General features: G+C 41.1%; 1 protein-coding gene across 10 annotated transcripts in view; it reads right to left on the reverse strand.

Moving 5' to 3' along the window:
• Positions 1-24,143, reverse strand: part of kiaa1109 (KIAA1109 ortholog) — a 66,186-nt gene that overhangs the window by 14,680 nt on the left and 27,363 nt on the right. For 3 of the 10 annotated variants that reach the window (XM_042436903.1, XM_042436900.1, XM_042436898.1), the window contains exons 40-70: positions 23,440-23,590; positions 23,135-23,287; positions 22,617-22,857; positions 22,231-22,379; positions 21,342-21,573; positions 20,579-20,740; positions 18,858-19,042; positions 17,775-17,950; positions 17,004-17,598; positions 15,837-16,035; positions 14,713-14,976; positions 14,219-14,312; positions 12,034-12,240; positions 11,349-11,584; positions 10,848-11,092; positions 10,605-10,710; positions 9,918-10,015; positions 9,512-9,700; positions 9,200-9,368; positions 8,736-8,947; positions 7,445-7,528; positions 6,283-6,481; positions 6,109-6,168; positions 5,735-5,961; positions 4,524-4,700; positions 3,820-3,950; positions 3,561-3,684; positions 3,341-3,453; positions 2,879-2,969; positions 2,401-2,460; positions 26-294 (exon numbers count right to left, since the gene is read on the reverse strand). In XM_042436903.1, the coding sequence (XP_042292837.1) occupies positions 26-294; positions 2,401-2,460; positions 2,879-2,969; positions 3,341-3,453; positions 3,561-3,684; positions 3,820-3,950; positions 4,524-4,700; positions 5,735-5,961; positions 6,109-6,168; positions 6,283-6,481; positions 7,445-7,528; positions 8,736-8,947; positions 9,200-9,368; positions 9,512-9,700; positions 9,918-10,015; positions 10,605-10,710; positions 10,848-11,092; positions 11,349-11,584; positions 12,034-12,240; positions 14,219-14,312; positions 14,713-14,976; positions 15,837-16,035; positions 17,004-17,598; positions 17,775-17,950; positions 18,858-19,042; positions 20,579-20,740; positions 21,342-21,573; positions 22,231-22,379; positions 22,617-22,857; positions 23,135-23,287; positions 23,440-23,590 (5,598 nt within the window). The remainder of the gene's footprint in view (positions 1-25; positions 295-2,400; positions 2,461-2,878; positions 2,970-3,340; positions 3,454-3,560; positions 3,685-3,819; positions 3,951-4,523; positions 4,701-5,734; positions 5,962-6,108; positions 6,169-6,282; positions 6,482-7,444; positions 7,529-8,735; positions 8,948-9,199; positions 9,369-9,511; positions 9,701-9,917; positions 10,016-10,604; positions 10,711-10,847; positions 11,093-11,348; positions 11,585-12,033; positions 12,241-14,218; positions 14,313-14,712; positions 14,977-15,836; positions 16,036-17,003; positions 17,599-17,774; positions 17,951-18,857; positions 19,043-20,578; positions 20,741-21,341; positions 21,574-22,230; positions 22,380-22,616; positions 22,858-23,134; positions 23,288-23,439; positions 23,591-24,143) is intronic. The other 7 variants (XM_042436899.1, XM_042436905.1, XM_042436901.1 and 4 more) reach the window with 7 other exon arrangements.

Consider the following 24,143-nt stretch of genomic DNA (forward strand, 5'->3'; position numbering starts at 1 on the left):
AGGGCAAATAAAAAAGAAAACTCACAAAGGCCTTCGATAGCTCGTTGGTCTTTCACGTTCAAACTCGTCCTCCTTTTCGGAGTCCTCGGATGAGGACCAGGACAGGTCATCGCGCCTTATGTCGTCGTGCTGGAAGGGAAGTGTGGATGAGAAGACAGCAGGGGTGCAAGGGGCACTGAAAACTGAGTGCTGGCCGTCGGTAACGGATGGAGAATGAAGATGATGGTGATGATGAGGATAGGATGGCTCATCGATGGTGACTGACAAGAGGTCCACCTCTGTCTCTTCAGGAAACTTCAGAGAAGGGCAGAGAGTCAAACTCAGGGCAGATTTTATGTCGACATAAAGCTCTTTCTATTTAGAGACATCAATCCAGCAACTAATGGAGATGATGTCTTAAATAGAAAGCTAGCCAAAGAATCTAAACTTTGAGGGAGGAGTGTTCTGTTGACTGGACCATATTGATTAGAAGTTATTTTCTCTTCTTTATGACATTCAATCTTTATGTAAATAAAATCTAAAATCTAATACTAAAATCAAATATCAAAGAACAGTTTAGATGTCTAGTTTTTGACAACATGTCCAATGACAGAACACTACCAGCCTGCAACTGTTCTCAGAGGAGCTGAGAGGTCATGCACTTTTTGTAAAGAGGAATGAAAGAGAGACAGTGTGAGACAAGGAGGAAGATGAGGACAACATGAAACCCTGACAGGAGAAAAGATGAACATACTCTCAAAGAGAGTGAAGATGGAAAAAAAAAAAGTTTAAAAGTGCCCTTATCTTACCAAGAATGTGAGAAAAAGCTCATTAATCAACAGTAACAACAGATCCCCAATGTAGCTATTGACAGAGGCTGACTGCTCCTGAACATCCATAAATCTTTGCAAAGTGCATCTGAAAATAATCCAGACTTAAGATCTGTCTGAGGGTCAGCTCGACAACAATATTTGACCTTATTTGTTAGGTTGTTTCACTGACCATCTAAAACCACTGGCATGGTATTAATCTAATCACAGAAATACACGTTTGTGAATAACTCTGTGGCCAAGGCAAGTATGTGGGTGGGAGAAGCCGAATGACCACAGAGAGATTGACAAGTGAGGCAAATGCAGTCAATATGGCCTTAAGCAGAGTCAGTCTGGGTCTGTCATCATTAAAGAGTGATGATTGGAGGCTTTGAGTCGTGAGAGAGATTTGATCATTTACACCAAGCAGGAAAATACGTCTGCAAGCAGATCAAGCAACATTCAAACTGCGCTGAGCGAAAAAACCCAGAAAAATATATTCATGAAGTGTTTCTTTTGAATTACTGAATGAAAGGTTGGATTTTCTGAGTGCATTTTTGTCACTAATGAATTAGTTTTGTAACAGTTATAATATTAGCAAGGTCTTATGACTGCAACATGTAGCAACATGACATAATAAGGAATAAGTTAGGAAAAATAATTTTCATAATTAAGTGTAATTACATTAAACGAAAAAAAGTTTTTTTTATTGAACCTGCTCTTTCCAATAAGCTCAACCTGATATCTGTTTGTACAGCACAAAACAGGAAGGTGATGCCGTTAAAATCTTCAGACTTTCAGGGAGGGAGGGATTGAATTGTCAATGAGGTGTCTAATTAGATCATGGTAATCATACCAATTTAATATTATATGGTTCTGTTCATGGCACATATGAATCTCAGCTTATATATGTATTCAATCTTATATTTTGATATTGTTGGGTGTGAGAGAAGACTTACTGTTGTGACAAACAAGAGCCAACAGACTTCGGTTCAGATGCTTACCATGCAGAGTTGTTAGAAATCAGCAAATATATTAAGGTTGAAGCAAAGCTGATTAGGATTTTTATGCAGTTTCAAGACAGGATGAGCATGAGCGGACTTCATAATTTATCATAATGTAATCAAACCATAAACTTGTATTAGCTTTTTTATTATACAAATTAGTTTCTGAAAACATGCTTTTGGTGAGCTTATCCGAGTAAAATCAAGGACAAATTGTTGTCTTGCACAGTGTTTCTTTGTACTTGATGGTATGCTTCTGGCATTCATCAACAGAAAAGTAACAAAGACTGTGGAACATACATTTTAATGCGGTCCCTGTAGAAGTATAAATTCTGGAAATATCTATGCAGCACAATAAATCACACAGAGCAGGATAACAGTAAGTTATCATGCAAATCAACTCACACTACTGTTCGATATAATGTTGCTGCTTTTAATATACTTAATGCAGAAGCTGGTATTTCATCATCCTGTTTCGACTTTGCATATTCAAAATCCTATCAGCACCATCAAGGTAATCACAGAGGAGAATAGGAAACAGAAGTATTTGTTGGTGTTGGTTAGGTATTTGAATTGGTTAAATTCAATTTTTTGAATATACCATATACCTTGAATACCTCTCCTGGACTGACAGGTGCAAATGTGGATTCCAAGGCCTGATTATTAAGCTTAAATTGAACAGAAGAGTTATCAAAAAGGAGCTCATCCAAAATATACTCATAAAAATCCTCAGAGCATAATAGCCGCTCCCTCGGAGCTGCTTTTAAAATAGAATGTAAAACCCCCATGATCATATGACATCATGAGGTGTTATCATGTAATATCATATGGTATGGAGATCAAATACATTGACAAACACATAGAAATGGAGGATGAGATGATGATTTTCAAACATAAAATGGCACACAACTAAAGATATCTACTTTGTCATTGCATTAATGATTAATTTGGTTATAAATTACGTCAAAAAACAGACTTCTACAGTGCAATTAAATCTATAAAAAGCTACATTCGGTTATTGTGTTAAAGTTGTCTCTCTTCTGTGTTTATGTGAGATATGCAGGATGCTTGTAGAAATATGTTTACCGTGTCCTGGATGTTGAAGGTGACCCGGGGTCCGGGAGAGGCAGCATCCACACGCACGTCTGGTAAATCATCCACATCCCCTATTCTGGAACTGAAGACACAGTAAAGTGACATGAACTAGTGCCAGGTAAGTGCTAAATGACATTTGTACAATATAAATTAGCTTATAGTTGGTTTCAGGATATAGGTTATAGGTTATAGCGTCTAATATCATTACTGCATTCATTCTGAGATATCTGCATAATTAAAATATGAGCACCTTTTTATTTCCCCTGCATCCTCTTTGTAACAGGGTTAATGGGAAATGTTTTTGGAAAACACACAGTGCCAGCAGCACTGGTGTGAGACAGAGATTACATGATCTCTTTTGTTTACAGTAAGTGCTAGATTAATCAACCTTAACAGTGTCATTTCCATTACAATATAACACCGGGGAAAGTGGCTACTCCTGCCCTCTGTTACCTCTGTCTGTCCATCCTTTTTAGAGGCGGCCTGCCTGCTGCTGCTGAGATGCTTTTGGAGCGGTTGTAGCTTGGTTTATAGCCAAGACCCCACTTATCTTTTAGAGAGGCCGCCTGGTGAGGAACAAACACAAAGTCAGAAACAGGTCTTGTAAAAGTATACTCAGACTGCTGTGGTGAATACATTGCTATTTGTGGCAGGTAAATAGATGAGAATTCACCCTCATGCTGGAGCGACGTAGTTTCTTTCTGACGTCTCTCCTGATGTCATTAACGGCAACAGACTCCAGCTGCTGATAGCGTTGGATCTCCTGGTTGATGGTGCCCTCACTGGCCCCCAATTTCCTGTAATTAAGAAAAGAGGATATAGATAGTATTAACAGGATAGCACTTGTGTAACCTTTTAGAATTATTAATGTCAAATCATATAATCTAAACAAATAAGAGTAAACTAAACAATTGAGAAAGCCGGAATCTTACTTGAGGTCGTCGATGACCTTGGCCTGTTCATTCAGCTCTCTGATGTCCACCACCCTCTTGGTGAACTTCCTCCCGCGAGCGTCAATCACCTGGTTCCCCATCGACATCTGCCTTCTGGGGTCAACGGTCTCCTGTTGGATCAAAAATAATGATAGACACCCAAACACTTTTATGTGGTCAAACTGAAAAAGTCACAAACCTGCTGATCAAACCCAAAACCCTTTTTTAAAAACAATCTCCACCAGGCAGTTGCTGTAAATAAAAATGCATCCTTCTCAAATCAGTCTCATTAAATTTGGGTTATTTTGATCTCTATGATTCAGTCAGAGTAGGTTATATGTAGTTCAATCAACACACCAGGGACAACAAAATACAAAATGGCACAAAACAGGAAATACCACCACCACCATCACCACTACATTCAAAGTGAGAGAGGAAAGCATCCTTGCCACAGGCAATTGTGTAATTTAGACTAATTTATTTCTTTTCACCCATCATTGAAGCTTAATGAGGAGGGCAGTGAAAGCAAATGCTAAGCAACACTATTATCTACTCTGCTATCATGCTATTTAGCTCCAGCATAAAACAGCATTGCTCAGCATTGTGGAATCCACAACCCTAATTTGTGACTGATATGTAACGCCACCTTGGAAGTGATTTTGTCAGCCCAGAGAAGAGTTTAATACTGTGGGGTGGCTACATACACAGGCCCAGGAGAGAGGTCTTTGGGCCCTGGCATTGCCTGCTTGGGGGCGAGGCGATGCACAGTTTAAGTAGTCTGCTGGGACAGATACACTCTGGGGCCTGGGGTTGAGGCCCAGGATGTGGTTTACCAGACGCCTCCTTAAGGTCAGCCGTGGGCTGAACAGGTTCTCTGGACTCTGCAAACAACGGCAGGGACAGATGGATGGACAGGTAGGAGAATGGACGACTCGGGTCAGACTTTACCTTCTGACGCTTTGTTTTTAAAAAAGTAAGCTAGGTAAGATTTCTTCACATTTATTGATGAAATATTAAAGGAACAGTTCAAAATTTGGGGAAGTATGCTTATTCATATTAATTGTATGTTAAATATGAAGTTACCACCAACAGCCAGTTAGCTTAGCTTAGCATAAAGGACTGGAAATAGCAAAAAACAGCTAGCCTGGCTCTGTACATTGGCAACAAAATCTGTGTACCAGCACCTCTAAAACTCACTACTGAACACGTCCTACCTGGTTTCTTTAATCTGTACAAAAAACATATAAGTAAAAATAATTTTTTGTGGTTTTACGGGGCATTATGTGTGGGACTATTTCTTGGCCAGGTGCAGTGAGTCTTGTTGTCACCATGAGATTGCCAGGCCAAGCAGAGATTTGGTCCCACACATAAGGCCCTGTAAAACCAAAAATTGTCACATTCAAGGTGCTGGTACCCAGATTTTGTCAAGTTTAGACTGAGCCATGCTAGCTGTTTCCCCCTGTCTCCAGTCTTTGTGCTAAGCAAAGCTAACTATATATATATATATATATATATATATATATATATATATATATATATAAAAACATGCACACTGTCTGGACATTTCCCAAATGTCAAACTATTCCTTTATCTTGTGACAACCAGAACCAACAGACTCAAAAGCTTCACTGCCTACATTCAGGGTTTTCTCTTCTTTTCTTTCTTTTATAACTCTCTAAGTCTAAAGAAATGATTTTTCAAACATCTTCTTCCAATAAGAACTTTCTCATTGGAATCACAACAGGACATCTGATCTAATTGTCAACAGTTGCATATTTCTCTTGACATAACACTGTGTCATAATAACTCATTTGAAAATTATATTTAAATAGCAACAGGATTGGCTAATCTAGCAGTGTTGGCAATAGTATATCAGTATACTTCCTATCTCGATTTGAACCCAATACTGACTGACCATGTGGATGGTGGGTGACATGCTGTCAGCCTCGTCCTCATCTGAAAGGTCCGCCATGTTGACAGAGTTCAGGTCAGCAATGTCATCTATGTCCTCCTCGCCCGTCAGTGATGTCAGCGTGTTACCCAGAGCATTGAGCCTCTTGCCAATGTTGGGGTCCATGTGAACGTCAATGCCGCACATTTTCCAAAGCACATTGAGAGTCCAGGTACCAGCACTACTGCTCTCTGTTTTGAGGAAGAAGAAAGAATAGCAAAGGATGCTGATAAAAATTAATGCAAAATAAAAATTTCAGACAATTGTCTCATGTTTATTGTGGAGCTCTAGGGTGTGATCCATATTTTTAGGACCAGAGCTTAGTTAAAAGAACTTGCCTGCAGAGGGCTGCCCTGTAGTCCTGGAACATACTTCATATGTACCATCAGGGACTATACCTATATACAGACCACAAACAGACGCATAGGCAACATCCAGTCAATATTTCAGAGGTGCTCTAGCTTTTAACATTTATTAAAGGCTATAAAACTGAAGCATATTGCGCCACTCACAAGCATTCATGACCATGTCCCCTCGGATTTCAGGCTTCCAGTCGTCCCAGGAGGTCTCAAATCCCTCGGCGAAGCGGATGCAGAAATTCTTGAAGTGGCCTTTGCTCACCAAGGACTCTGAGGAGCAGGCGGTGATCAGTGTGCTCTCAATGGTAAGAACCAGAGCTGAGCCCGTGTCAAAATCTATGCTGTGGTTGGCCTGGTGGAGGAGTGGAGAGAGGGAGATGGGTTACCCGAGCCTCGGCTGAGGGGGAAGTACATGGAAAAAAAACCCACTTCCATGTTTTGGGAAAAGGCAGAGTTAGCTGGTAACACTTCATTCTACTGTACTATCTATCAATGGAAATGTAATTATGGTCCACACAGATCTTTTCATGAGATTTTAAATAGATCATATTTTGTTAGAATACTTCAAATCAAGGTAGACATTAATTGCAAAATCTGCAAATGACAGACCATTCATACATACTCTCACTGTACTCTGTGGACGTCTGAGTGAAATGTTACCAAGCTTTTTGGTTTGTTAGATTGGGTTTTACTGTCGGATGGGAAAAGATTCGCCCACATTACCTGAATTTCTGGATTAATTCTGTATTAATCCTAAAATTACAGTCTGATCGTCATCTCAGTCATAACTAGAGGCAGAGGAAAGTATGTCTTATCTTATAACTATTCGATTACCTGTCATTATAACTCAGATCACAATCAGATGACAGTTTTGGAGCAATTCGTGCAGGAATCCAGGTAATTTTCAAAGGTCAACATGCGTTCTCTTAAGTAGACAGAGCCTGCCATGTGCAGCGATGCAGTGTGTTATTAGATCTAGTGTGGGTATATATTGTTGGGTATAAAACTTTGTAGAATTTCATGGTAGTCTGAAAAATCTCCATTTTAGTAACAGATAAGCAATACATTGAACACCAACTGGCATAACCTCTTTTTTAGTATAATAATTACACACCTCAAAAAACACCCCAGACACCAACTCAAGCTTCATTAGTTGTTATGCCAGCGCTGTTAAAAGTGGTGTCACCCGCGATTTCAAGAAAAGAGCACTTGTGATGCAGTGTACTTGTGACAGATTTCATGACAGATTATTGATCACAGTAAGTCATTGTCCCACAACAAGCCATCACAAGAGATGTAATAAATTGTAGGTTACTTTTCGTGCATTTTTATGCCGGCCTACTGATGTGCTGGCCCCAGCTTCAGAGTGGATGCCCTCCGTAACTGGTACTTGTCCTCTCTATGGAAATAAGTGTGACATAACAGCTGGTATATCTTGTCTCTAAGGACATTCTGTGAGTATAACAAGACATCTGATACGGATCATTCATTGATATCCAGTGTTTCCCCTAGAAATGCACTAATGCACTAAATCAGGTAAATTTTTTAGCAAAACAAAATTTCAGTTGACACGTCAGTCTGAATCACTTCACATAAAAAATACATTTTTGAAAGAATTATGTTAAAAAAAAGTTATACATTTGAAGCAGATAAACAGTAAAATACATTTTGTGGATAAAAAAAATAAACGACAACACTACTGCAAGTCTCTAAAATAAAAATGTCTACCTAAGTCTATTTTACAGTAAATCTAACATATGTTGCACATATGCCTTGTCATTAAAAATAGGCCAGCCAGCATGTACTTATGTTATGAGTCTGTATACGATCAGAAATTGTTTGCTTTGCATTAAAAGTGTATCTTGTTGAGGTCAGTGAGAGGAAGAGTGTGTGGAGGTGTAGACATGTTTTTTTATTGGTCTGCTTGCTTAGCAACAGTTACAGTAGGGGAAACACTGATATCAAAGCTGATAACAGAAGATCATCTCTTTTTAGGAACATACTCTAAGTACATGTTTCTCAAGGCTATTAATAAAAGAGAAATAAATGTCATGAGCACTGGTACAGTAGGTGCTGCCAAATGCCAGTGAAGAAGAAGATGATCAAATGCAGTATTGACATAATTTGATAATTTGAGAAAAGAGGCCAAAAATTATTTCTGCATGTTATACTTCTTTTTAGTTTAAACGAGAATCCAAATGAAAGACTGTTTGTTTCATTACAGTAAATGAAAGCTACTTACAGAAGGAGACGCATGTACATTTTATATGCTACACAACACATCTGCAAACCTTGGCTTTACATGAGGTAAAACACAGCAAAAAAATGCAACCATGGTAATTAAATGCCAATAGAAGATGCGTTAAGTCTTTGTAAAAGGTTAGCTTTCTGCTTAAATTATTTGCCATAAACATCAAAATAAATGTGGACAGTTTGACCTGAATGACCTTAAAGCTAACAGACAGCAACCCTGCTATTGTTTATACACTATATCAAGTACAATATATATAAACTTGGACATCTACGCCCCGAAGTTTAGATGTAAAATATCTTAACAAAACTGATGATGGACCAAAAAAAAAATAAAACCAAGCATAGCAGATTACCTGGGATGTATTGGTGATGGGTAGGCAGATGCCCAGGTCGTTGACCGTCAGTTGAAGGAAGAGGGTGCTGAAGGCCTGGGCTGAAGTCTGCTGGATGCCTGGCAGCTTGTCCACCACCTCTTTTGTGGCCATGTGGATGTCCTTGTTGAGGGCCAAGCGCTGCTCATTCCAGTTGTCATATGCTGCCTTGTAATTCAGCCAGAAGAGCACAGCTGCAGTAGGAAACACAGGTGGGTAGAAAGAGTTTTTAAATCTTGAATGTCATGTAAAGAAGTCACAGAAGTGTTAGAGACTTCCAGTTAACTGAAAAACCCTTATGAGGTTCAGAGTAGGGCTCAAGACATCAATACATTTGGCAGATTTTTGTTTTTTAAATATTTTTTTGTGTTTTTATATGATGGATGTGTTAACTCCAAGAGCCTAAGAGGACTGTGATGTGATTTAGAGAAAAAAATGAACTGAACCTCTGTCAAATGCCACTGGTTGGGCGAAAACAATTGGTCTGTTGAGTGTGATGAGGACAGCTTCCTTGTCGGAGGAGCCGCTGATCTCCTCCTGTAGAGCATTCCGCAGACCGATCCGCGTTCGGAAGTACGCCACCTGGTGGAAGTCTGACCCAGCCTCTTCATACACCTGTAAAATGACATGGAGTCAGATAGCCATCTACTAAAACCAAGCAGGTCCTAACTTTATTCAAGTATTTGTATTTTGTGCTTTTTTTGTGAAAGTTTCTTAAAGCAGGGTACTTATTTCACCAGTCTGAGGCTGATCTGTACCTGGTGCTTGACAATCTGTCCAAGGGCTAGGTTGAGATCTACTTGACATTTCCCAAACAGTTTAAGGTAACTGCTGCTGCCACCGGGCTGAGCCTTGCATTGGATCCTGTTGGATAGCTCCAGCTCGATCAGACCCGTCTCAAAGCGCACGGCTCGCATGGAAGGAGTGGTGGCTGTCATCTGGATTCCCTGTGAAACAGGAAAATGGCTTTCAGACAATCATATTCAAAATAGAACAAAAATCTATATCACATCAATCATATATCAAATCTCAAACCATTCCTGGTTCTGTTACTTGAAATGATATAAAGTTTGGTCTTAAATCTTCACCGGGCTGCTTCTCCCAGCGCGACTGAGGTGCTTTTTTTTTGCATTTTCATACAAAGAGAAACTGAACATGAGATACCTTGAACATGAGGCTGACAGAATAAAGCAGGATTTTTGGCTTGTCTGCATCTGCTGAGGTATCGTGTTCATTCCACAGTGGGATAGGTTGTTCTCCTCCTGCAGGGACAGGAAGTATACAAGTCAGCCTCACAAGTTCCAACAGACTGTTGTGAAATAGATAGCGTGTGATGTACTTGTGTACCTACATATGTGAGTTTCTAATATCTGCCAAAGTTTCCCATTGGAACTTCCTTTCAATCCCCTGATGTGAATACTTGCCATACACCATTCTCATTATTCTTTAGCCTAAAACGGCACAAAACACTCACTTCTCTCTCTGTTGGGCAATTACATCGATTAAGCTTAGTGAGTTAAACAAATTACTATCAATACTGTTGTGGAAATAAACATGACTGGATTTGTGCATGTGCCTTGGGCGATGTTTTGTGTGGAATTTTTTTTTTTTCAATGACTTAAGTAGTGGCTGTAGGCTATTGAATACTTTGGGGAACAGTCAGATGTTTAGGATTAGATTAACTTTATTGATCTGAGAGGAAACTGAGCCATTACAGCAACAAAGAAAATTATATAGTTTCGTATTGGCTTCCATGGTAATGTGTAGGTTTTTTGCCTTATAATTTATAAATGTATAAAAATGCAAGTATGAAAAAAATTTAAAAATGTGTGTTGGCTTTTGGTACAGTACCTGACACCTTCTGAATGACCTCATTGACCTCCTTCATGAAAACCTTCTGCAGGAAGACCAGGTGGTTGAGCAGGTCTGTGGTCAGGTTGTGCTCAAAAGAACCAATCTGCACGCCAGAGGAGACAAGTTAGTGCGGGTTTAAAATCATCACAGGCTGCTCTGTTAATTCAGCTGGGCAGCTATTCAACTGTTAATCACTGCCATGGTATGCAAAAGTAAACCATCCCATCAGGAGCCTCCTACCTCAGCCACACAGCGCAGGTAGTTGCCTTGGAGGTAGTTCCCCTGCTTTGCTGGGAAGTCATCGCCACCCCAGCCCTGGTCTGAGTGGCTCTCGTGGTCCTCCATGATGTACTCTCCTGACATGGTGACCGGGGGCAGGGTGAGGCTGGCTGAGGGTGGCATGGTGGACATGTCCACTGGGGACACTTTTGACTGGAAGCAAAGCTTGTGGTTTGGCAACTCAAAGGTGAAACTGGTTTGTGCTCCTAAACACAGGAACGAGTGAAGAAAGGAGAAAGTATTCCTCAAAATGGATATTAAAAACAGAAAGACAAGGCAAAAGTATTTTGTATCCAGTTTTTTTTCCCAATAAAATGTCATTTTGAAATGTATGACACGTCAGAAAGAGCGACATTGACGCTCAAGCACAGGAAAAATGAATCTAGAAGGAAAAATAGACTGTTCGCCAATTAGTTCAAACTATCATGGAAATCAAGGTCGGATCTCTTTTCTCACACACACCTGTCATGCCATGGCTCTTCATGCGACCCATTTTGTACTCTGCTTTCAGTGAGGGCAGCAGGGCAGCCCCGATGGTGATGCCATCCATCATGGCGCTGAACTTGAGGACTATGGGCTTCTTCTCCAGTCCTTCAGGAAGCTGGGGGAACTCGTTGGCCTCTACGGGGGTCTGATTGATGCTGGATGCCTTGTCGGAGGGTTGTGGTGTGGGGGTGTCCTCTCTGTTGGGAGGTGGACTGCAGGGGAGGAAAAAAAACATTTGCTCACTCAGTCACAGTTGGCTAATTATCGACATAAGTGGTGAACAATGTTAACAAAGGGAGTGGATCCACTTCAGTCCACTGAAAAACTGTGTGCTGAGTGTGTTAATATGCAGAGCTTTGCAGAAACTGGCTCATATTCCTGTGAACATCAAATAATGGAAAAATTGTTTAACATCCTAAGCACACCTACAACTCTATAAATATATTAACATAATTCAAAATGTTACCATGGAAACAGGCCATACACAGGCTTTGAACACAGTTAACTGGCAACAGTGTAGATATATTGAGGTAATCTGTCACTTATGTAAATGAAAAGTTCTTAGAAGCTTTCTATCACAAATCTAAATATAGCTACAAGTGTACAGCAGTTTAGCGTCTGTCTTGCGGTATTTAAAAACAGCTAAACGGAGCAGACTTACCTGTTGGAGGGTTGGCGGATGAGGTCGGAGATCTGTTTGGAGAGCTGATGGGAGCTGCGGACCATCATGCTGTGCAAAGTAGCGGGGTGCTGAGGGATGTTAATCATGATGGCCCCCACTTTGAAGACAGCTGCGTTGTTGGTCTTCAGTCCCCGCTGGGCGCTGTACAAGGCCTGAGACTTGGCGATGTTGCATTTCACCACGGTTCTGAAACACAAGAGGAAGTTAGTGTTAGTGAGCAACAGGACTGTCAACGTTGTTTCTCTTCAGGTGATATGAATGAAGGTGCATTTTATGTGGGATTACTACAAGGACATCAAAAAGCGAAACACCATGCAGATTCGGGATGGCAATCACGATTTCTGGACACAGGTAGAATGAGCAATCATGACACTGACGGAGGTACACGTTCCACTATGAATAATGAATAAGGTAATGAATTGTACACTATGGCAGCTGAATGCATGGTCGCTTATGTAGAAAAAAAAAAAGTGATCTGGACTCAACAGTTTCCACATTTCACAGTCTTATGAATTTATTATTCAACTAACTGAAATAAAATGTTGAAATACCAGTCTGATTTTTCAACATTTTGTCAGACATTCATGAGTAACACTTAAGGCGTGAGAGACTCACAAAGAGCTTGAAAAATTAAAAAAAAACCAACTCCCTGCTTTCATGAAAGTCAACTGGAATAGTTCCCCTTAGGTCTCTGTAACCAATGAAAGTGGCTTCATACACACACACACACACACACACACACATACACACTCAACCAGGAGAGTCCTGAGTGAACGTTCACTGAGAATACACGTAGATGATAAGTGACTCAGACAAATGAAGGATGTGCAATTAGGGCAGTTGTGGTTTTGATTGACTAATGCATATGAGCCCTGAAAGGCAGCAATAACATACAGAAACTCTTGTTTAGCTGTGCTGGTGGGAGATGTTGGGAAATCCTCCAGTCTATGCAAGTAGTTGGAAGAGAAAGCCAAGGAATGTAAAAAAAAAAAAACACAAAAAAAACAGAAGAAGAAGAAGAGCAGAAGAAAGTGTGAAACAGTTCTGAGATAGTAAAGTAGTTAAAGTGCAAAGATAAGCTGAGCCATCACAGAGGACTAAAGTTAAATTTAATATCATCAGGAAACTGAATCTGGAAGAAAATATCTGAAAACAACCGCTGACAATCTGCTAATATGAAACACACCGCACACTTCAGTTGTGATCCGATATGTTTACATTTCGCATTGTTGCTGCTTATGATTCAATTAATGTCCTTCATCTGCACGCTGTGTTACCCTGAATCAAACAAGCGGGTTGGTAAATACGCGAGTGGCACTGTGATTATTTTTACTTACATCTGAATGTTGGGCAATTTTACACATCAATAACAACTAAACGGTACAAGGCTTCTGTCTGACAAACACAAATTTAATCACATGGGTGCATTCAGAGCATACTGTATAAAATTAGGATTAAGCTTCAGCGGTTTTATTTTCACAGTGGGAGCATCTGTTAAATAGAATGAGATGAAAAAAAAAAAAAGCTTCCTTCTTGAGTGGCATTATAGTTTTAACTGAATCAGAACACTGTGGAGATACATCAGCGTGTTTCAATGCATGACTACGAGGCTTGTAACATGATTAGGACGGTTACGCTTTGAGGAAATCGCTTGCAGTAAAAACAAAAACTACCTGGCTGGAAAGAAGTCGGTAATTGGTTCGCGCTGAGCACCAATGCTTGTGGAAAACACTTTTTTGCACCACTTTTCTAAACTCAGATTTTCAAAGATACTTATAAATTTGACATTAAAGTTACCACTGTTAAAATCAAATCACCTTTCTCTTTGGCAACACAAAAAAATAAAGGAATATTGAATCAGAGCACCAAAAACCATTACTTATGATTTTAAATGATTGTTACCAACTTCAAACTAATTTGAGAGAGATACAAAAATGAATGCACGCACACAACAATCAGCAAACTCTCATCTAGAGAGGGTTAAGATCAGTATAATCTGTTAAACATGTTAGATGAAGTAAAGATTCAAAGCACGTCTTTCTTTTCCAAGAATTCCTTTCAACATGAGACATAAAAACCTTTCTTTGTACTGTGTATATATATATATATATATATATATGTACACATTGTTACTTAGAAGAACTGAAGGCGGGTTTGTACGTACTGTATGTCAGGTGTTATGCCCTCCAGCAGAACAATGTTTACTCCTCCTATATGAGCAGATGCACAGGTCTCAGTCATTTTCTGATGCAGGATATCTGTGGAAACATGAAAAGAAATATTAAATCAAACAGAATAGAGACATCAGGGGAAAAAAGTTCATCTGCCAAAGACTGATAAACTACTAACTTTTTCACTATACTGTGTACATGCAATAAGTCTCCAATTATAGTTTATGTATGAAATCAATCATTCAAGACAAAACTTTTACTTTATAACTTTAAATCTTGATGCCAAAAACTGAGATTGTTTTAATTGATTTTTTTATTCATCCCCTGAAGACTGTCTTTTAATGCTTGATTCATTTAAGACTCTCACTGTGAGAGCACATTAGGGAAATTAAGATATGGGTAACCAGCTTGCCTGAAGTGACAAAAAAAAAGGAAAAAGCAAACAACACACTGATAAAACTTTTTATGTTTGATTCGCATCGCCCACCTTTCATCTTCTCCTTCAGGGTGAAACTTCCATGGATCTTCTTCAGTTCAGCCTCCATGGTCAGACCGCCGATGTCGGCCTCCAGGTGGGTGCGGTTCACCATGCCGATGCCGAACACTATCAGGGTGACGTGCTGCGGCTCCGAGCTCACCAGGCTACGCCGCCTCCCGCCTGCACCCGGGGGCTTGTTGGGTGTCGTGGGTTCCTGCTGCTCGTTCTCAAAGATCACTTTACAAAGAGGCTCCGAGGGCCGACGCCCACCTTCTGCAGAAAGGATGAGGGAGAAAAAAAAATACAAGTCGGAATGAAGGGATCTATTTATTGGAAATATTTCTTTTAAGGATAGACGTTATTTGTGTAGAATGATTTAAGTACACCGTGATCTAATGATTGATGAATTGCAGCTTTCCTTCTTGCTGACTGACATAACTTTAGCTTGTGATGACCACTGCGCCATCATTAGCCAAAAAAAAAGACTGAGCAAAGTTTTAGTCCCCGAGGAGCCAATTCTATCCCTACATCAAGGTGTGCTCTTGTGAAACTTTGTCCCACCATTACACACTACTCTCTTATATTTAATGAACTCCTCGGGGGGAATGTGAGGTCGTAACATCAGCAAAAAAGTAATATCAGGAGAAAATGACCATAATAATACATCACTAACTGAATTAAAATACAGCAGCAAGATGTACAGCTAGGGGAAGTGAGCTCCCGATGTCAGTTTGCAGGCTGAGACAAAAAGGGGCTTCTCTACTGAATGCTAATTTCTTGAAAAACAGCAGATGTTGAAAAAGTATTGGTTTTTGTATAGATACATTTGTTTAGGTGAAATTAACATCCTGTGTGTGATACAGCAATACATTTTGAGAATATGAAGAACAAAACTGATACATCAGTAAAAACTGAAAGAAAAAGGAAAAAGGGTGCAAACGAAGTGTCAGGAAACGATGGATTGAAAGAAGGGAGGATGGAAAAAGCAAAAAATACAGAAAGATGTTGTGCAAATAATGTGAGGAGAGAAGGTACGGGATGTGAAAGTGGAAAGTGAAGCAGAGAGGAAGCGCAGGGATGCGATGACAGGACGGAAATAAGGAACTGGCTGACTGTCAGATGCTGATTCCCACCTGAGAGGCAGTTCTCTGGAGAGCTTTTCTCCAGGATGCCGGTGGGATCGGAGATGAGGGAGTAGAAGTTGAGCAGCTTGTACATGTTCTGCCAACATTCTGCTGACGGCTCGCTCTGCTCTGACACTGTGATGGAGTCAGAGTCGTCCATCTGGATGGCCATGTGGTCCGCCACGTCACGGGAGCCCTTTCTCGACACCTGAAGAGGTTACGTAATATTCCACGTTATGAAACGAGTAGAAATGTCACAATATGCATCACGGGGTTAAAGGGTAAATAAAAAGCCTGGTCAGTTTATTTATTTCTTCTTTTACTGACCTGCTGTTTGCTCGGACAGTTAAGTTATAAGCTCTTAAGCAGTCACGACAGTTAATGAGAGCTTAAAGATGACGACTTGCAAAAGGAACCTCGGTATACTATGGAGGTAACTCATGGAGGTTATTTCAGCAGACAGAGATTCCTAAGAGACCTGGTTTAGAAATACAGTACCTGTGAAAACTACTTGAAGTCTGTCTTGAAGTCTATCTGATGAGATCATCTTTTACTTTAATAAAAATCTCCTCACATCAAAAAGTGCTTAGCTTCTCAAAGTTTGAAGCTGATGTTCCCACCGCCCAGATAAAATAACTTTCCTTTAAAAAACTTTAAAAGCAGCAGTATTCTGTCTGGCTGGGAAGTTATGTTGGAAGTTAATAAACTGTGGACTGAATGATAGGCTTAATTTTACAAACAAATCACAGTATGGTTTTGTGAATGGTGCCTGTTCTGAGAGGATTTTATAATCTACTGGCTCCCTCTAGGGTTTGTGTGTATAAACTGTCAGTTTCAGACTGAATTTTGTGATTTTACTGATCGTGTTTAAGGTCTGAACAGGTGTGGCACTAAACAATATCAGAGATATTTTAACATCACATCTGCCAGATCATAAACTGAGGTCCTGGGGCAGTGTTGGCTGTTCCCACTGCGGTGTTTGCCAATATCATTATCTGACAAGAAACAAACTTGGGTGTTTATGTTGTCGATTTTATACATTCAGTATGAACATGAGCTGTTGCTTAGCAATAGAAATTCCTTAAATCCTTTAAATGATGTCTTTAAATCTATGTTTTTGAACTTTGAAAGCTTTGAGTCCCTGCTTACAAAAATGTCTGTTATCATTCTTGTTACCTTAGAGGTGCGTCGCTCTGAACGTCCGAGTGAGCTGCGTCCCCTGGGCTCTCTTCTCCCCAGTGTGTCCATGCCTGATGGAGGTCCGTTAGGAGGTAAACCCCCAGCCACCCCTGCTCCTCCTCCACCCGTTCCTCCCCCTCCACCCACTCCTCTCTTGCTCTTCAGGGTTTGCGTTCCGCTGCGTCCTGCGCCGTTGAGGCTGCCCCGGGAGCTGCGGCTGAAGTCGGACGACCTGAAGTGGCGGTACGGCCGGGCCTTGAAGGTGGGTGTCGGGGAAGCTGAGCCGGCGGTGTAGCGGCTCAGCTTGATGTCCGTCTGCGTGGCCTTGATGTCGTCGATCATGGTGCTGAACTGGTGGATGAGGCGCACCAGGGCCATGTCCACGCGCTGGCTGATGGCCTGGCAGGCTGTGGTGAAATCGCAGTGGAATGTGTTGTACTGGCGGCGGTTGAGGTCGTGGAAGGAGAGCGGGGCTGCGGTGGGGCCCTGCGGAGCGCTGGTTGACTTCTCCATCACCACTGCGTTCAGACTGAATGTCTCAATCAGCAGCGCTGGCTTGAACTCAAGAGGAGGGAGGTTCACCATGCCTTGTCTAAAAGATAGAGCAAGAACAGACAAAAGGTTATGTATGTATTCAGCAGACATTCAGACACTTCTGTTTCAAGGGAATGCCACACAAAAATGACAAGAAAGAAAATGGGTAAAAATGAATCTCACTTCTTCTTTCTTGTTGTCATTTTTATATGTAGTAATTCAGATTTATTTTACCTCCTGGATCTTTTGTTTTTGCGTTCTTTTGAAGGGTCTGAGTCGACTATGTCTGCTCTGAGACACTCAAGGTTGCCAGAAAAAGACAAGTGCTCTCCAAAATACATCTTGTAACTAAGAGGAGTGGTGTCTTGGGCCTGGATGCCTGTGTAGCTCAGCAAAGGCTTGAAAACAACCTGAGGGGGGAAAACATAAAGGCACAGAATGACAACAGGGTTTTAATGATGAAGGATGATGACTGATAATCAAGTGAACATTTGGATTAGCCACTTTTTTCCCCTCAATGGACAAATCTGGCTGTTAGCCAATAGATGTATATTAAGCCTAAATATTTTGCTTGTTTTCTTGCTATCGGCATAAATAAAAACTTCATTTAAAAACTATTTCTAAAGCAATTCAAAAACGACAAATTCACATTTTAATATTTTTCAAGACGTATTAATGAGCTGCCTAGTGATGATTTAAACACAATAGCGAAATGAGAAGAGTGCACTCAGCACTCAGCAGAGTGTCGGGGGGCATGTATAGTCTCAGTTTTCTTTAAGATGCATAGAATAGTGTGATGGTATTGTAACCAAGCGTCCTCCTGGGTTCACCTAACTGTATAAACTTAAAAAGGTAAAAAAATAAACAGGACGGTAAGTCCAAACTTCTCAATTTAAACATTATTATTTATTTAGAACATTTTGTTGTAACACACCACACAAAATAAAACCCCTCCCTACCTCCCTCTCCCCTCCCAAACAAAGAAGATTTGAATCTCACTCAGCTGTCCCTCCTTTACAGTCAAGATGGTGGCGAAGCTAACAAAAACAAGGATTTATTCATCTCGTATCATGCCTAACTTTAGAGGAACATAACATACTGAGTATGGAATTAATCTGCAGATGCTCCACTTCAAGATGAGACCAAACTTTTCTATGGATATCAGTTTTTGAGCCATGACCAAGGCCAAAAATGTGACCTGCAACAGACTTGTTTTGAGCCTAGCTGATTGATGGAGATGCGGACACACGACCAAACACATGATCTCCTTCAGGCTTACTCCTGGCAGAGATAATAATCAGACAAATGAAGAAGCACCTGAGCGTCGGCCAGTTGAACAGCAGCTGGACACTGATTTCCCTCCTCAATGTCGGCCATGTCATCCTGGCTGGTGCTATGCTGGGAATGCTGGGAATGGGTCCCATCCAGGGTGTTCTGGTCGCTGGACAGCACCGTGTTGAAGTCTGACGCTGAGGGGATGGTGGGCAGGTTACACGTCCCGCCTGAGGGTGTGGAAGAGAGGTTTGGGATACATGTACTGTAAGATCAGGCAGGAGGTTGTCTGAGCATGGGCATACACTCTATATATAAGAAGCAGTGAATCAAGTGCTGTACAGTGAAACACTTTACCACTTTAGCTCCTCATAACAAAGATGTTATAGTGAGTTAAACAGAAGGCAAACTGGAGTAACAATCACATTACAGGAGGTGTTAAGAGGAACTTTATGGCTGTTTTGTGCGCAATTTGGAACTCCTAACAGCCAGATCACATTCAGTTAATTTGTTTGTGAGGAACTAATTTGCTGCGCTGTCATTGGCTGACACCTTGGTGAGCCGATGATGACAAAGCTTATAGTCTTGGACACGAATCCAGCCGTTACACACTTATAATTGTACCCACACAATCAGCCGTGTTCTGATAAATTGTGAAGTCAAGATATATCTTTCCAGCGATCCATGCGGGTGATTCCAGATGATGAGCTACCATTGGGAGAGGATGAAATAAATGCAGGGTGCAGCTGTTTGTTAACTCAGGAAGTATAGAGGAACAGAGGGTGGGAAAGAGCAGTGCTGTGAGGGATAAACAGCATTTCAGGTCGCTAAACTTCAATAACATGCTCTGGTTCTCACAGTATGTTTGGCGGAAAAGTATCAGTAAGGAAACGACATGACATACAAAACAAAAGCACCACTGCGTGCCTGTAAATCAGTTACAAGGTTACAACTTAAGTCTAATGACACCACACATCGTTTTATATCATCACGGCCATTTGTACTGACCGGTCAGCATGTTGCCACATTAAATGACCACTAATTAGCTGAGACATATACAGAATTCACTTGTACAAGGAAATAAGCCCTAGTGTTGGATCAGTGCTCAATATTGGCCAATCATCCAAGGTTTGGTATCCATATCAGTATTGTGTTTGCTAAAGCTGCTTTGACATCTTACCTGAATGGCAACAAATAAAAACATCCCATCAGAATAAGTTGAAATATGCTACAATCATTAAAATTCTATACATAGTGGCTTTAACCAACAACCTCCTATACAGAATCTATTGTTAATGATTATGAAATGAATCAATTTCCTCCAGAGTGAATAAGGAATCTTGTCTTTGTCACAGACTGACAACATAGCAGTTCTGCTAAGAGACACAGAGTTCTAGGTGACTATTAAACTAACAAGGGGAACAAGCTACTTTACTCAGGTAGCTACTGTGGCTAATTAGTTCACCAACAACATCAGCACAACACCGAGCAACAAATCCCTGACCTCCTTCTGGACTGTTAAGTGTTGGTAGTGGTTGGTACACAAAGTGGTTGACAGGAGAATCCAGCTGGTCTAGTAAAACAGCAACATTAAAACGGACATGTAACTGAATTCTTTGGCAGTTATAGCTACTAGATTAGAAGAAGTGCGAAAGTTTTAATGAGCAGTATCTATTCTAACAGCATTATAAAATAATATTTTAATTCAGAAGTGAAAAAAAAAGCAACAACCCTCAGAGGAAAATCCTGAGTCCACCGTGTCTCACCTGTCTGCAGGCTGTTGTGCTGGGACCGGTTGACCGGGGAGTCCTGGACTCCAGCCCCACTCCTGTTGCCCACAGCGTTGGACATCCAGTTGTAAAAGCTGACGGAGGAGGGCTCTGACAGCAGCGGGTGCTCTGTCAGCATGTCTGTCCCTAGGCTGTTTCCTGAGGGCAAGAAAGAAGAGAGTTGGTTTTCAGAGCACATTAAATCATCGAACAGGTTACAAAAAAAACTGGGCAGACTGCTGTTCACATATCATCTTCATCCTGCGTCATAGAGGCACATGTGCTTGATGTAAATTTAAAATTTTAGGGGAGGATAAAAATTTATGACGAATCGTTTCCAAACTCTGACTCCATGCAAACCCACAACATCATAAAAATCATGTTTTACAACACAGATTCAAAATATGCAGATAGAATGTTTTTCTTTCCACACTTTGTTTCAAGTTCATCTCCAATGGGAGTTATTTCATGTATAATTAGAAATCACATTGTTGTGTGAATTGGCTGAAGATCATCTATATTTGTATATTCCTTCACAGTGAGCATGAGCTCAGTGAGAAAATAAACACACTGGTTTGATATTATTCACGTTATTGAACACTAGAGGTCAGCTTTGCAGCAAAAATCACAAGTAGGCTGTTACATGTTGTCATAAAAAAAAAAAAAAACCCAGCTCACACTTGTAGTCAGTGGTTACCAGACCTTTCTACACACTGCAGGTAGCAGCGAAGCAACACGGCAGTGATCCCGGCATGAGTACCTGTGCGAGTGAGGGAGCTGCTCTTGGCTGCGGTGGCGGCAGACGGTTCGTTCCTCTGGGGCGTGCCCTCCAGCAGGTTGTGCAGACTGCGAAAGCTTCCCGTCAGATTGCTCAGGAGACTCTCCTTCCTGGGGCTGTCCTTGGCTGGCAGGCCTGCACGGCTCACATGGGCGGGTGAGTCAGCTGCTGTGTCACCGCTGGTGTAGCTCAGCGACTGGTAGGGATGGGAGCCCTGGGTATGACAAACGTACATATTACTGAGAGGAGGTCATGTTCACGCTATGCCGCTGCTACTGGCTTTTTTTCCCCCCCGTTTTAAAGACGAGTGGGATTCTTTTTGTCTGCCGCTATCCGTTGTGGAAATAGTCCAAAGTTGAGGTAATAGTTCTTTGACAAAAGAGCCAAATAGCTTCAACATACCCTGAGATAGGAGATAAATAATCACTCTTTAACTTGGCAGAGAAACTGCAGTGTGAAGTGCCATCTTAGTGTCGGCTGTGATCCCTCTTGGCGCTCTAACAGTGTAATCACCCTCATAATACTGTCAGGACAATCTCCTTCCTCGAAAGTGCTCCATAACATTCTCTTTAGTGTTTTTAGTTAAGTGTATTTAGATGTATGTACTCTAGAATGGGTAAAAGTAATTTCTCTTTGTTTAAAACTCTCACAGGCTGCAGTTACAAAAACTGTATACTGCCTTATGGTTTACATAAGGTATGTTAAGGAAATATGCTACATATGAATATATACAAATCAGTACAAGTATGGAAATGTGTATGTTTATGTATTCGTTACATTTATTAGGCACTAGGTACAATCTAATGTACTCCGATATGGATTCATAACACGTGATTGGGAAATACAGACACACATGATCTCAAAGTTGTACCTTTATTCTGAGTGCAGACTCGTTGTGTGTGTGGGACTTGGACAGTTTCCTCATGATCTCCACTCCGCTGACAGGACCAGAGTTCGCTTCTTTTGGCGGCGGACGACTGCATGCTCCCTCCAGCAACATGGTGTGTTCACTCACTGTGGCTTCACAAAAATGACATAGAATAAAACTCCTAGAAGAACCATGTGACCGCTTGAAAAGTGAGATCAGAAAACTCATATTGTAGCCATCTCTACACCACGTTTCTGCCATTAAGAGATAGTAGTCCATTTATCTCTGTTCAAACACAGAGGTAAAGGTTAGGAGTTTCACGGTCCATCTGTGGTAACAGATGGGTGGCTCAATATATTTTTAGCACGCTGAAAGCTGTATGTTCCCACCTGCATCATATTCAAATTCAGCCCCATCAGCGCTGGTGTCACTCTGCAGTGCGGCACCGTTGTCCAGGCCTAAGATCGTCTCACCCAGGCTCTGCTGGGGCTCCTTGGGTTTGGTAAGCTGATTGGGCCTCATTAGACCAATAGCCTTGAAGCCCTGAGTGACCACAATGAATTTCATCCATTGTCTGGCCAAAGCTACCAGACCCTTCTTTAGAGTGACTAGAGCTGGAACCCCATCATTCTGTGATGGAAAGGAGAGGAGAAGAGGAGTGGATTAGTGCCATAGTTTCACATTGGCAAGGGATCAATTGAAATCATGAAGCGGAGCCAAGAGCGCTTAAGACCACTTAAAATAATTGGCTGTGAAATATTTTGGAAACATTTGTTAACATATAGTGAACTTGAGGGCAAAGTGGTCTAATAAAATTATTTTATTAGTCACTTAACTGTAGATAGCCAAGTTGAGAAGGCTTATAAAAGTGATGTGACTGAGAAAGATTTAGAGGCCTTGTACTAACCATGGTGGCCTCCTCTATGACAGAGTAGTCAGCCTGTTGCAGATAGCGATGCAGGATGTTACAGAGCATACACGAAGGGTTCTCATGCAGGTAGCGAGCTCGTTTAGTCACACGGTTGTACTTGCTGCGGATCGGGATGTGGATGCTCTTTTTCTGTTGAATGACAACAAAAGGATGATGGAAAAGTCATAAAACAAGCTGATAAAATGTTTTTTTTTTTTTACTGATTTATTAATTCAATTATGTGTGATCACGGGCTATCGGGTGCATATATTTATGTGTGTGTCCACAGATGCGTTGCTGACCTCGAGAGCTTCTGTCATGATGCAGCCCATAACGGCACACACACGCAGCGTGCCCTCCATGTCCAGTTTGCGTAGAGAGGATTTGAGCTGGTCGATGGGAACCAACCAGGCTCCGATGGCCGGCGTGGCCGTGCTGAGCAGATTCAACTGCCTATAATCACAACAGAAAGTCAGTTCATCTATATATCCTGAAGTATACTTAAATGTTTTTTCTCCTCTTCCAGATAAATTGCTAATAGCTGTAACATGTATTATTATGGCTTCAACTGTTTTGCAATGGTTTCTCTCACAGCGGTTAAGACTTTATTTCTGTCCCTTATTGGCTGGTTGAGTTATAATAAAACTCAGATCCAGAGCTCCTGCACCTGCCAGTGAGTCCTTTCAGTTTGATGACCTGTGAGGCTGACAGGTCTGCATCAACAGCAAAGTTGATAGTGGTTGACAGCAGTTGCCAGAGGCACACAAGAGAGGATTTTCATGAAAACCTCCTGCAGCAGATAATATTGCAGTCAGGACAAAATACTGCTGCCACATGACTGACACCAAAAGCAAACGACTAGTGAGTTTACTGTACTTCAGCCAGACGATGCTGCAATGTGGTGGCTTGTTGTCTGAACTGAGTTCACCCTATTTGTGTAGTTTTATCACAAATCACTGACTTCCTGTACCGACATGAAAGCATTTTTATAAAGAGGTCCATATTA

This window comes from Thunnus maccoyii, chromosome 16 (assembly GCF_910596095.1).
Source record: "Thunnus maccoyii chromosome 16, fThuMac1.1, whole genome shotgun sequence".
Taxonomy (NCBI): Eukaryota; Metazoa; Chordata; class Actinopteri; order Scombriformes; family Scombridae; genus Thunnus; species Thunnus maccoyii.